The 12,156-nt window shown below is 57.9% G+C and overlaps 6 protein-coding genes across 6 annotated transcripts; 2 read left to right on the top strand and 4 right to left on the bottom strand.

The window, feature by feature from the left end:
• Positions 1–15: 15 nt before the first annotated feature.
• PSEUBRA_002111 (Methyltransferase-like protein) lies at positions 16–942 on the bottom strand (the record flags this gene model as incomplete). The annotated part of the gene is made up of 1 exon (XM_016435343.1): positions 16–942. One exon carries the CDS (start codon positions 940–942, stop codon positions 16–18), a length of 927 nt encoding a protein of 308 aa, XP_016293344.1.
• A 361-nt stretch (positions 943–1,303) lies between these two features.
• Positions 1,304–2,034, bottom strand: PSEUBRA_002112 (Small GTPase superfamily, ARF/SAR type; the record flags this gene model as incomplete). The annotated part of the gene is made up of 3 exons (XM_016435345.1): positions 1,304–1,689; positions 1,772–1,860; positions 1,964–2,034. 3 exons carry the CDS (start codon positions 2,032–2,034, stop codon positions 1,304–1,306), a joined length of 546 nt encoding a protein of 181 aa, XP_016293345.1.
• Positions 2,035–2,292: 258 nt separating this feature from the next.
• PSEUBRA_002113 (GPI mannosyltransferase 2) lies at positions 2,293–3,696 on the top strand (the record flags this gene model as incomplete). Its single annotated transcript, XM_059464745.1, has 1 exon — positions 2,293–3,696. The coding sequence occupies one exon, from the start codon at positions 2,293–2,295 to the stop codon at positions 3,694–3,696; it is 1,404 nt and encodes a 467-aa protein (XP_059321236.1).
• A 659-nt stretch (positions 3,697–4,355) lies between these two features.
• On the top strand, positions 4,356–4,922 carry PSEUBRA_002114 (uncharacterized protein; the record flags this gene model as incomplete). Its single annotated transcript, XM_016435291.1, has 1 exon — positions 4,356–4,922. One exon carries the CDS (start codon positions 4,356–4,358, stop codon positions 4,920–4,922), a length of 567 nt encoding a protein of 188 aa, XP_016293346.1.
• A 345-nt stretch (positions 4,923–5,267) lies between these two features.
• PSEUBRA_002115 (Lsm14 N-terminal) lies at positions 5,268–6,879 on the bottom strand (the record flags this gene model as incomplete). The annotated part of the gene is made up of 2 exons (XM_016435327.1): positions 5,268–6,278; positions 6,565–6,879. 2 exons carry the CDS (start codon positions 6,877–6,879, stop codon positions 5,268–5,270), a joined length of 1,326 nt encoding a protein of 441 aa, XP_016293347.1.
• An 815-nt stretch (positions 6,880–7,694) lies between these two features.
• Positions 7,695–10,523, bottom strand: PSEUBRA_002116 (Bromo adjacent homology (BAH) domain protein; the record flags this gene model as incomplete). Its single annotated transcript, XM_016435335.2, has 1 exon — positions 7,695–10,523. One exon carries the CDS (start codon positions 10,521–10,523, stop codon positions 7,695–7,697), a length of 2,829 nt encoding a protein of 942 aa, XP_016293348.2.
• Positions 10,524–12,156: the final 1,633 nt, after the last annotated feature.

The following is a 12,156-nucleotide window of genomic DNA, read 5'->3' on the forward strand; positions in this document are numbered from 1 at the left end:
CTTCGCAGTTTGATTTCAAGACTGTGTTCTCGGCGGAACAAACCATTTTGCCTGCACGAAGCGACGCTGCATGTTGACCTCGCTCTTGCGGTTCACCGCTGTTCGGCGGAGCGTCTCCACCTCGCCCTGCAGTCCCACCTCGGCCGCCAACGCTTCAAGTTGGGCCTGCGTGAAGAAGTAGTTGAAGGTGTTATCCCCGCGTCTGTACCAGGGGGCCAGGTCGGATAGCAAACTGGGTTCGGCCCAAGCAGCGTCCTTCTTGGTATGATATCGCACCTGGGACAGGTCGCCGTATGCGTAGTCTCTAAACAAAATGTGGCCCCCGTTTGGCAGCAGATCAGCTAGGTTCCGAAGCACTTGGGCGTGCAGCTGAGGCGGGATGGCGGAGAGCACAAAGATCAGACTGATCGTTGTCACCTCTGGCCAATCCTTCTTTGTCAAAAAGGAGCTGAGGGGGGGATCGGTTGTTGTGAGGTCGTAGACGAACGCATTTACCCGGTCGTCATCGAACCGTGGATGCGAACGCACCATGTCGACTGCCCGACTGGAGAAGTCGCAGGCGTGCACCTTCAGCGCAACATTATCTTCCAACAGCGGATACAGCATGTTGCCCACCCCACACCCCACCTCGAGCAAGACACTTTGACCACCAACATCGGCCGAGACTAACGCTGTCTCCTCCGCTCGATCGTCCTCCCCCTTCGCCTTTCCGGAGGCGAGCTCGGACCCAAATTCTCGACCCGTCCAATGACGATCTTTGAAAAACTTGTCGGCGTGATTCTTGTAAAACTTGTCCCAGTTGCGCGCCGCCTCGGCCGTGTGTTTGGTGACGGCGAAGGGTGTTGCGGTGCGGCGATTCTGCGAGATGATGGAGGAGATGGTCAATTCGATGGCTGGCTGTGCGGGCTGCGACTCGTGTGGCGAGGGTATTGGGTCCGACATGGTGTTAGCGTCGTGTGTAGGACGAGGAGGCGGGATGATGATGTGGAAAAGAGGGATGAGAAGAAACCGTTCGGCGGAAATCTCAAATTTTTGGGTTGGGCGCCGAGTGGACCCTAGCTTGTGGAGAAGAACGCCGCGAGGCCGACCGCGATGAGCGAGCACGAGTGTAAGGATATGGTCGACATGGACGAATCCTGTCATCTTGGCTCATTTGCATCGTCATGTCACAGCGTAGCCTGCTACCAAGACGTCTTTTCTGCATAGCGGGTCGTATATACAGTGAGCTGAGTTCAGGCGCGATCACGACCCAATTGCGCCCTCAACAGCCTTCCAAGCCCCCCACCCGTCTGCCATCCTAGCATCACCCCTTGGCCCCCAACGTATGCGCCAACCAATCCAGCCCCTCCGTCAGCCCCTTGCCCGTCAGTGCAGAACACCCGAAGATCTGCCATGTCCTCTCCCTGAACGCGGTGAGCGCCAAACTCTCCGAGATCTCGGCGGGGCTCATGGCGCCCTTGATATCCTGCTTGTTGGCCCAGACGAGGATCGGTGTTTTAGTCACCTGTTCGTCTTGGGCGATGCGGTGGAGCTCTTCTCTGGCCAAGTTGACGCGCTCTCGGTCGTTGCTGTCGAGTACGAAGATGACTGCGTCTGTGGAGGCGAGGTAGGATGTCCAGCTGGAGCGGAGGGAAGTTTGACCCCCGACGTCCCAGAGGGCGAACTTGAGGTTCTTGTATTCGAATTGCTCTGATGACAGAGAGGCGAGAGAGGGATGATGGAGTCAGCTAAGATGGTAGAAGGGGAAACAATAGGGGAAAAGGGAACGCACCTGTGTTGGACCCAACCGTGGGTGCTGTCGAGACGACCGACCCGAGCGTCATCTTGTACATGAGAGTGGTCTTGCCCGCATTATCGAGGCTGAGCATTCAAAGAAAGGTACCAGTGGAAGCAGTGTCAGTCAAGAAATCCTCATCGCGTGAGCGTTCGAGCTGTATAACGACGATGAAGTAGTGGCGCTTACCCCAGAATGCAGATCTTAAGCTCCTTGGATCCGAAGAGCGAGGACCACAACGAGCTAAAGGCCACGCCCATGATGCTGCTCTTGCGATGGCGCGCCGCTGCTGCTTGCGGGATTGGCCTTGCGCGGGAGTGGATCGTGTGTCTGCCGTGGATGATGATGGATCCAGGGAAAGGGCCACGCGTGCAAGTCTGCGAGGATGTGTCTCGGTGATATTCTCAGACCGCGTGAATTTGGTGAGACTCGTGGACTGTGCGGGCTTTTCTTCCTTCTTCAGGGTCCAACCTTTCGACGTTGGCCTCCCTTTGCTTCTCGCAACGACCCGCAGAAGCATGGTGCAGCGTCGCTCGGGCTCCTCACAGCCTGTCGACCCTGCCTCTTCTCAGCAGCATAGCGCGGATGCCAAGAATGACTCGCTATCATCGCGGAAGGTGATGGCAGCGCAAGCGCGCTTGCTCCGCCTCTCCTTCTTGGTCCGCATCGCGCTCGCCAGCCTCCTCATCCTCACCGCCCACCTTCAGCAGGCATTTGACACGTCGCACGAGCTGCTCTCCTACTCGCTCGATCCAGCAACCACCCACAGCTTATCGGCAGGCCCATTCAAGTGGGCACTCGCATTCGTTCGATGGGACACGATCTACTTTCTAGCCGCCGCTTCACCTTCTACCCCTGTCCACCGGGGCGGCTACGCGTGGGAGCAGACGCTCGCCTTTCAGCCCGGCATCATCGGCCTGCTTCGCGTCTGCGGCTATGCAACACCCCAGCTGGACGGCGCCTGGAGCCCGACCGCGGCGATCCTGGTGACGGCGCTCCTGGCGAACCTCGCAGCGGCGATCAGCCCCGTGCTGCTCTACCGTCTTTCGCTCAAAGTGACACGCAACGCGGAGATGGCATACACAGCCGCGGCGCTGAGCATCTTCGCCCCCTCTGCTGGGACGACGCTCGCCGCGCCTACACCAGAGAGCTTCTTCAGCCTGACCAGCCTGCTCGGTCTGCTCGCGCTCGAAAGCGGCTCCCTCTCCTGGGTCGTGGTTCTGGGAGCTTCATTCTGGTTCGCCCTCGCAACGACCTTCCGCGCGAACGGCACGCTTCTTCTTGGCTATATCGCGTTCAAGCTCATCCCCGAGCTGCGGGCAGGCAGACCTTCATCCATACCAAAACTCATCGTGGCTGGGCTGATATGCCTGTCGCCCAGTGTGCTATTTCAAATCTGGGCGTACTCTCGCTTCTGCCCGTCCCCTGGTCGACCTTGGTGTGACAGGCTGGTTCCGAGCGTATACACCTTTGTCCAGTCGCATTACTGGCACGTTGGCCCATTCCGGTACTGGCAGTTGGCGCAGACGCCCAACTTTGCGCTCGCTGCACCGGTGCTCCTGCTCATCCTATACACCGTTCGGATCTTCTACCAACAAGCAACTTGGCGCGAGGTGGTCGCATCACTCGTCCCAACCACCACTCAGGTTGGAACTGGTAGGGGTTTGATGTGGAGCAGCGCCCCACGAGCGACGCCGTACATCCTCCATGCTCTGGCACTGGGAGTGATGCTGCTAATAGCATCGCATGTGCAGATCGCACTTCGACTCGCGACGCCAGGTGGGATGCCAGCAGTGTGGTGGGGTGCAGCACACGCGGTGCTCTCATGTCCACGCTGGGTCAGACGGCTTATAGTGGGATACTTGGCAATGCAGATGTGCGTTGGAGTGGTGTTGTATGCTGGTTTCTATCCACCAGCGTAGCGTTGCATCGAATCGAATCAGACTTATCAAGTTGCCATTGGGGCCGTGTGAAGGAACCGCTGATCACGTTCGTAAGACTGTCGAGCCACAACACGAAGGGTGAGATGCATATGAGTGACCCTGAACAAAGCAGGAACGTGATTGGATTGGACTTGACGGAAATGTCGGTCGTGTCATGAAGCCGGAGTCGTGGGGCCTGCGGGGTGACGGCTCTTTCCGTGCTGCATCGTTGGCGCCCACGCGACCTTCCGTACTTTTCTTCTTCACACACCATCCCCCGTACCAATCTGATCTTGGGACCGATAGCAATGCGGGAACGTGTGTCTGGCGGTGCTACCTCTTGTGGGCATGTAAAGGAGAGTGATGCGGTGTCAAGCGGCCAAGTGAGTTGTGAAGCGGGCTTGCTAAAATTGGAAGTGGCAGCGGGCTCGACGTCACTAAGCGAAAGACGCGGTCAAGCCACAGTCGCCCCCGGGCAAAGCAGCCCCGCGTGCACCCGAGACCTTCTCCACACATCTTCCCCTTCCTCCTTTCACACCATCTCAAGTGTTCCGTCCTCAAGTGATCATCCATCCGGGCCGCATCATTTCCACAAAGTACGCTCCTATACATCCAACACACACACGAGGATCCTTGATCCCTTCACGAAAACACACACGATGTCTCAGCAGCTCAAATCGCAACTGCAGGCGGCGGGGATGGAAGAAGATTCGGCGTACTACATTGGCCGGTATACCGTTCAAGGTCTCCAGTACGGTTGTCTTGCGGCAACACCGCTGTACCTCGTCTCGGCGATTCGTGGGCGAGGATTCTCGTTGCGCGGGTTGGCGCGGGCGAACTGGCTGATCCCCTCCGTCGGAGCTGCGGCGGGCAGTGTGGCTGGTTACGCAGCCACCTCTCAACTCAGCCATCCCGACCTGTCCGCCCGAACAAGTGGGTTGAGGCTCAACAGCAACCGCGTCAGACAAGACGATTTGCACCTCATCGGCTCCGTCCTCGGCGCACTCGTCCTCCCAGCCCTCTTCCTCAGCAGAGTCGGCCTGATTAACGGTCTCCTCGGCGGCGCGGGTCTGGGTGGCGCAGCCGGATTGGTCACCCACCAAGTTCAGAGGTTGGGCAAGGGCGAGGATGTCACCGGCAAAATCGAGGCTGAGGCCAAAGGCGCATGGGAGGAGGCCAAGAGCAAAGCTAAGGAGGTCAAGGGTGAGGTTGAGAACCGACTCTGATGCAGAAAAACACCAGGCGAGATGTGCGCCACTCGAGCGTGGATCCAGCAAACGCAGTCCCGCATCTTGTGCGCTGTTCAAGAACAACATCCACAGAGATAAAGCGTCGGCTCGACCGCGTATCCCACTCAGCAAAGAGCCAGTTCGGCGATATCACGCACTCCACGCGAGACGGTCAGTAAGCATTTTGATCCCGTGAATGGCTACCATTTCAACCGGACCATGTGTACGTGCGAGTGTGCGGGATATCAAGTGGTGTTGAGCAAGTGTGCAGAAATGATGAATAATGGCAGCTTTCCAGCCGCATGAACGAAGCCATGAGAGCCTCGAAAGTCTTCCTTGACCTCAACTCATCCTCATCGGCCCCGTATTAGCGAACCCATTTGCCCCACCACCCTGTCCTCCACCTCTCGGACCGCCCCTTCCCCGTCCACCTCTTCCACCCCTCCCCCTCCCCCTACCACCCCTCCCACCACCACCCACATTCGCACCAGAATCGCCAAACGTCTGCATGTTCTTCATCTCCTCGGCCTGCCTATTCGCCCTCCCCCTGCCCCTGCCACCACCACCCCGTCCACCCCTCCCCCTCCCACCCGGAACATCAAAGAACCCATTCCCGCCCACATTCTCCTCCCTGTTGGCACCCTCATACCGCTCCTTGACTTCGCTCGAGATGTTGTCGAAGAAGCCGGATTTCTTGTCGTAGAAGCTCCCCGGGCTTTCACTCGATGGTGGAGGGATGGAGTCCAGCAAGCCGCCGTTGGTTGGAGCGACAGCTTCGGCGGGCTCGTCCTCCTTGCGCTTCTGAAACTTGGCGTTGGCCGATTCAAAGTCGAATTCCCGGTTGGGCATGCTTGGGCCGCTCACATCGTTACCACGTCGGTTGGTGTGACCGCGGGAGCCACCAGCTGCTCCACCAGCACCGCTGCCAGTCCGACGCTCGGTGTGCGCAGCAGCTTTGGCGGCCGCAGCGGCGGCGTGTGGAATCGCCGGAAGGCCGTGTGGCCCAGCCGGGAGGGCGGGTGAAGATGCGGGTTGCGCAGACTTGGAGACGCTCAGTCTGGACATTTCTTCCAGAACCTTGTCGGCGCTCGACTGTTCGTTCGTGGCGGACGAGGCTGGTGGCTGCTCGGCCGGGGTTGATGCAGGCTTGGCGGCGGGTGCTGGTGCCGCTTTGTTCTGTGAAGGCGGTGCGGGCGAGTGCTGCGGAGGAGCGCCAGGTCCGCCGTTGAACTGCGGTGGAGGTGGTCCGAAGCCAGGCGCACCAGGGAAGGGAACCGCACCGAAGGGAGGTGTGGGCGTGTTGCCGTACATGCCTGCAGGAGGTCCGTATCCGCCAGGACCTTGTGCTGAAGACTGTTGCGTGCGAGTAGCAGATGCAAGAAGGGTCCTTGATCAGTAACAGACTCTCCAAGCATCAAACGACCACGTCGTTCTTGTGTGCCAACAGCTTCCCAAGGGTCAAGAGGAAAGCAAGAATCAGTAGGAAGGCAACGGAGAGATCCACACGGTTTTGCGCTCTCGGACAATGACATGTCCCGAAGGACAGTTTTACATCCGTAAATAGTTCATCACATAAGGTCGGGCGTTCTCTCCACCGTTGACCCTTTGGGCAGCTGTTGGCATGGCTGGTGTCACTTACGTTGAGGATGGCAGGATCATTGAGGGCAGGCTGAGGAGGAGCTTGTTGCTGCTTGGGTGGATTGGGATCGTCGATCTTGAGATCCTTGACGTCGGCGGCGCGGAACATGATGTAGTCGTAGACATGGTCGCTGGGTGGAATCTCCTCCTGCTGGCGACCTTGCGCGGCTACTCGGCCTTCCGTGCCCCATGATCGGACGTTCTGCAGTGCGATGGTCGCATCACCTGGATTGATGGAGGCGAGAAGGCCTTGGTAGCGGATGTCGGACTTTGAGATGAGCGAGATGAGCGCTCCGATGTATTCTGCGGTGGCCATTGTTGCAAGTTTGACGAGAGAAAGATGACCGTTTGGGCTGTGTATGGGTTGCTGCGTAACTTGGAAATTTGAGACAGAAGCGGGGTATCGAGCGACGGCTGATGGGATCAAATCGATGTGTGATCGCAAAGTGGATGAGACGTTGTTGTTCGGGGCTGTATGAAAACGTGGAGCAGTGCTTGATCGGTAGTGGTCTGATCTTGCCCCGGAGATCAGGTGCTAATTGTGGGAGGTATCGGTTTGAAACGTCAAGAGCGCTGTATCGAACGGATATGAACAGGATAGGGGTAGTCGAGAAGGGGGGTTACGGCTGATAGACCGAGTGACATGGAGTGAGGGAGTTGGAGTGGTATGGAAGGAAAAGAAGAGATGGCCTCTGCGCCTTGCTCACTGCTGCTGCTTCCAATTTGACTGTTGAGCCCTGCCACGCCGGCTGGTCCAGCCTCCAGATTTTCGAGTCTCTTCTGCGCAACGCGGTGATCGATCTGCCACATAAAATCAATTACGTAAGCACACCCTTCGCCTCAACCTCGAGCTCGCTCTCACATTTGCCGTCACCTCGTTTGACTAGGCTCACGACCATCAAAGGGATTGGACACAATCGAGGAAGTTGGGATGACAAAAATACAGATGGATTGACAAATGCAAATGAGAAACGAGGAGGCCGAGCGGAAATCTGGAAGATGATGAGGTCAATGATGAAGTGATGTGCACAAATACAGAACCCAGTGAGGGCGGATCCGATGCAATGCTTGCGAATCTACATGCGATCCGTATCTAACGAGATCCAATGCAAAGCGTAGATGTTGACGACCCTACGAGAGGTAGTGGGACAGATTCAGCTGCCCACCATCGCTATAATGGTTCGAGAACTCGGCCAATGCTTCGGCCGTCTTTTGCGGGTCCTCGCCCCACTCGTTGCCGCCGTACCAGCCCTGGTTCTGGTTCATGACCGGCGTCAGTGCTTCGTCCGTGCTGCCGTTGCTGCTGGCGGCGGGCATGCCTGAGCCCACAAGACCCGTCGCTCCGGCACCGGCGTAGGCGCCATAGCCAGCACGCATCAAAGGCGAGTTGCGTGCGCTGGGTGCGAGAAAGTCGTACATGCCCGAAGCGTGTGGCACGTAGGGTGAGGATCCCGTCAGCATGGCGCGAGGAGTCGAGTTGCCGTTGGCGGACGCGCTGGGCTGCAGTGGCTGCGAGGGTGCAGCACGACCACCGTTGCGCATGTGCGGTTCTGTCGATGCGTCGCTCTCGTTGCGCATGCTGGCTTGGTGGTACAAATAGTCCAGCGTATGGTTGCGCAGATGAGCTTGCTGAGGAGCGTAGAAGCCATTCTTGTGCAGATCGTGCTGCAGTGGAAGGTCGAGCGGCGCTGCAGCGTACCAATTGATCTGACCGCCAGGCTGATCAGCAAAGAGATCTCGTGTCTCTTGCGGAAGTGCGGCGTAGAAGCCTTCGCCTCGTTGCGAGCGGACGAGGTCAACAACGCCTACAGTGGGCTGCTGAGACTGCGGCGGATTCGACTCGGATGCTACCTTGTCGAAGCCAGCCGACGTGACCCCCGCAGCGAGGGCGGCGTTGCGAAGCTCGTTGAGCATGTTGACGTCCACGCCTCCTAACTCGTTGCTGAGCTGTGAAATGTCGAGCGTAGCAGCTTGCGGTGTCGATAGCAGCTGTTGCAGACGAAGGTACTGGTCAGGAGTGACGCGCGCTGCGACGAGGGAAGCCAAGCGCGTGAACACTTCATTGGCAGCTTCGCCATTTGCGGCGTCCGATCCGCGTCCCTTCTTTTTCGGCCGGAAATCGTCGGGGGCATCCTTGAACAGATCCGGGAAGTCGACGCCCTCGCCGTTGGCAGCGTCCTCGTCACGCAAAGCACCTGGACCAGCAACGCCTCGAAGGAAAGGTGACTCCTCTTTGGGTGGCGGCGCGATGGCCTTTTCGAAGAAGTTCATGGGCGTCTCGACCTTGCGGATCTCTTCGGGTACGCAGCTGGCCCAGCTCTTGATCTTGTGGAAGACACGCTGCTGTTCGTTGTACCTCGACTCCGTGACGTAGAGCGGGCTACGCGGATCCCAGTACTCGGGCTTGGGTCGACCGCGAATGTACTTGGTGTAGAACATGACCATGATCTTTTCAAGGATGTCCTCGATGTGATGATCCGCAAAGTAGCCGGTCTTGACCACCTCATCCTGGAAGAACTTCTTGGAAGCCGGGTGAAAGGTCTGCTCGGGTCGATAGTACCAGCAGACGGTGACCCAGCCCTGATCCGGATCATCATCTTCTCGACGAAGCACCTTGAAGATCTGCGCTACAATGGGCTTTGTAGGCTCGGAAGGGTTGATGAGGTGGATCCAGTCGCCAACGCGGAAAGCTTTGCCTTTGAGGTTGAGATGCTCGTAGTATGTCTTGGACTTGCTGCTGATGCGGGTGGTGAGATCGCCGCTGAAGCCTGCGCTGGCGTAGAGCGGACCGTGCGGGATCGACGAAAAGTGTCGGCTAGCATCGGCTTGTGCAGCGGCCGTCATGACGGCTTCTGCTGTGATGGGCTCCTTACGTGACGGCTTGGCCTTGGTGATCTCGTGGTAGAGGCGATGCAGCACGACGGCATCACCGTACGACTGGCTGCCGACAGGATGGAGTCTGCGCGCATTCTCGAAGAGCTGGAGCATGTCCATCTCAAAGTCGGATGCTTTTGGATACTCGCCCTCGCTGATCCGTTGCGAGATGGCAGAGAGCGATGTAGGCTTTTCGACCTGTTCGTAGAAATCGGGATCGACTTCCGGGTCAGGGCATTCTTCGAGTTGCTCGGCTAGCCTGCGTCCAGTGGCGTCGACGTGGTTGCGAATGCAGGCAACGACTGCGGAATAAGCACGTTGAGCCTCAGCAGCATCGGCGGGCTCGTTCATCCAGCCGTCATCGTGCGCTTCGGGAAGCTTGAGCTCGGGCTCGTTGGCATCTGCTTTGCGGCGTGTGCGGCTGGCAGATGAAGCGCCCGCATTGCCGACAGCTTGTCCGAGACCAGCACCGATTGATCCTCCAGCAGCGGTCATGATTGTGCCTTCGGCGGGTGTCGAGGTCGCGCCGCCAGACATAGGAATTTGAGGCGCAGCTGAAGATGATGCAGGCGATGAGGTGATAGCCGACGAGACGGCTTCCGCACTTTCCCTTCGCACGCTGGAAGCTCTCGCTTGTTGTGCTTCACGAACGATCTGCTGACTCTGCTGCTGTTGCAACTCTTGCTGGCGCTGAAACGTCGGTATCGACGGGAAAGAGGGGACGCTGTGGGGTGAAGAATGCGGACCGCCAGTTACAGGCTGGTAGAAGACGTTCTGCTGTTCAAGAATGCCGGGTCCGAGACTATGCGATGGGTAGCCAGTAGGCGGTGGCGGTTGGAAAGGTGAGCCCGTAGAGTAGGCGGTGGGTTGTGCTGCGCGGAGACGTGGCGAGGTGATGTGAGAGGTGCGAGGCTGCGGTGTTGGCTTGGGCGGGGGTGGCGCTGCTTTGACAGGTGTTGGAGCGTTGGGGTCGCGGTTCTTTGGTGGACGTCCACGCCCTCGCTTGATGGGAACGGGAGTTGCAAGGGGCGAGTTGCTGCCAGAGGCCGCGGCCTGCTGCTGCTGCAGCTGGTACGGATTTGACATCGTAGAAGAGCTATGGGGGTGATTCTTTCGGATTGCTCTATGCCGCTGATGAGCGTAAGTGCAGCTGGAGACGAAGGTTGGCTAGTGCGTTATCGCTGCCTGAGCGTGCCGGACTGAAGATTGCTGAATCGAGCGACGGTCGGTGGGGTATTTGGCCCTTGCCACTCAATTGAATCCGAATAAATGCGGTGCAAACGCAAGTGTCACTGAGATCGGGTAGAGGTCTTGAACTAAGTGATCGTTGGATGAGATCACGCGCTGCAGACCAAAGAGGGAGCCCGGAGAGATGCCGATGGGATGACGAGGTAAGCGACTGAGGGTTGGACTTGTGAAAACACGGCCACTTGTCAAGAATGCGGTCCGTTTGCCGAGGTCGTGATGAGGGTAGAGAAAGCGTATCCAATCTGCAAGGGCGAGATGGGAGGATCGAGTTGGTAGTGCGATGCAAGAAGTTGGAAGCGATGCAGAAGGCGATGCAGGCGAGGATGATTGTGTATGCGGCGGGCCAGGACAGGTCGGTGATAAAGACGACGGTGGTGGTGGTGATGATGGTGAAGGTGACGGCGAGACACCTGTCAGGGGACGGAGAGGGTAGGGAGCTGGTTGATGATGGTGAGCGTCGTCGAGGCTGGGTGGCGAAGGAATCAGCAAATCAGCCAATCAGCCGTGCGTCCCGAGCCGAGCTTCGAACTGCTCAGCAGCAGCCGATTCTGAGAATCGCGATTTTTTGTGATCTTGAACTTTTGAGGCAGCAGAGAGGCAGTCATTTTGGAAAGATCAAGCCAGTCCGTCGCGTCGGCCAAAGCATTCCGAAGACTCAGCGCGACACTCAACTCAACTGAGCCTTTTTCCATGGATGACAGCCTTGACAGCCAATTTCATTTTTGATTTTTCCGTGGATTTTTTGGAAATTAATTCAGTCGACGATGGCAAGGCAGCAGATAGGCTCTCTGCCCTGTATCGGCCCACGATAGCCGCTTCTTCCCCTCGCCGCCACCCTTGCGCTTGCCCGTCATCTGTGACTGTTGGTGGGATGCTTGTGTCTGTCTCAAAAGTCACATCAACCAACTGAGAGCATAGCACATGTGCAGAGAAAGCCAGGAGCAACTTAGAAGGGACGAGTCAAGAAAGGCTGAGCCTGACATGTCTTGGTCGATGGAATTGCGTCGCAAAGGTCTTATCAATCGACGAGCTCGATTGACTCAGTAGCGGCTGGGCTGGGCTGTGCACGTCAGACGGCAGCGGGAATGTCGAGAATCGTACCACTCGAGCGCCTAGCAGGCTACGAGCAAGGTCGAGGTCACCAGCTCCCCAGGAATCCCCGCGGAAACTTTGGACTTGGTCCGAAGCCAAGGATGGGATGCTCGCCTTGCCGATTCTGTGTGCCGCCTTGGCGCCCTTCTGAGGTAAGCGGGCCTCCACCCTCGTCCCGCCAGCTTCGACGCTGAACCTCGTGCTCGCTTTGGCTCGGCAAGGAGTTCATTTCAAATTGACCTTCCCCCTTCACCACGGTGGGCCCTGACAGCCTTCTTCTCGGAGCGGGAATGCACAAGACCAGGGCCCAGCGTCAAGTAAAGGTCTCGCTTATCCATTTTTAACGTTTTTCATTAATCTCCTTGAGCTCCTCTAGCTC

This window comes from Kalmanozyma brasiliensis (genome assembly GCF_000497045.1).
Source record: "Kalmanozyma brasiliensis GHG001 unplaced genomic scaffold PSEUBRA_SCAF17, whole genome shotgun sequence".
NCBI classification, from domain to species: Eukaryota; Fungi; Basidiomycota; class Ustilaginomycetes; order Ustilaginales; genus Kalmanozyma; species Kalmanozyma brasiliensis.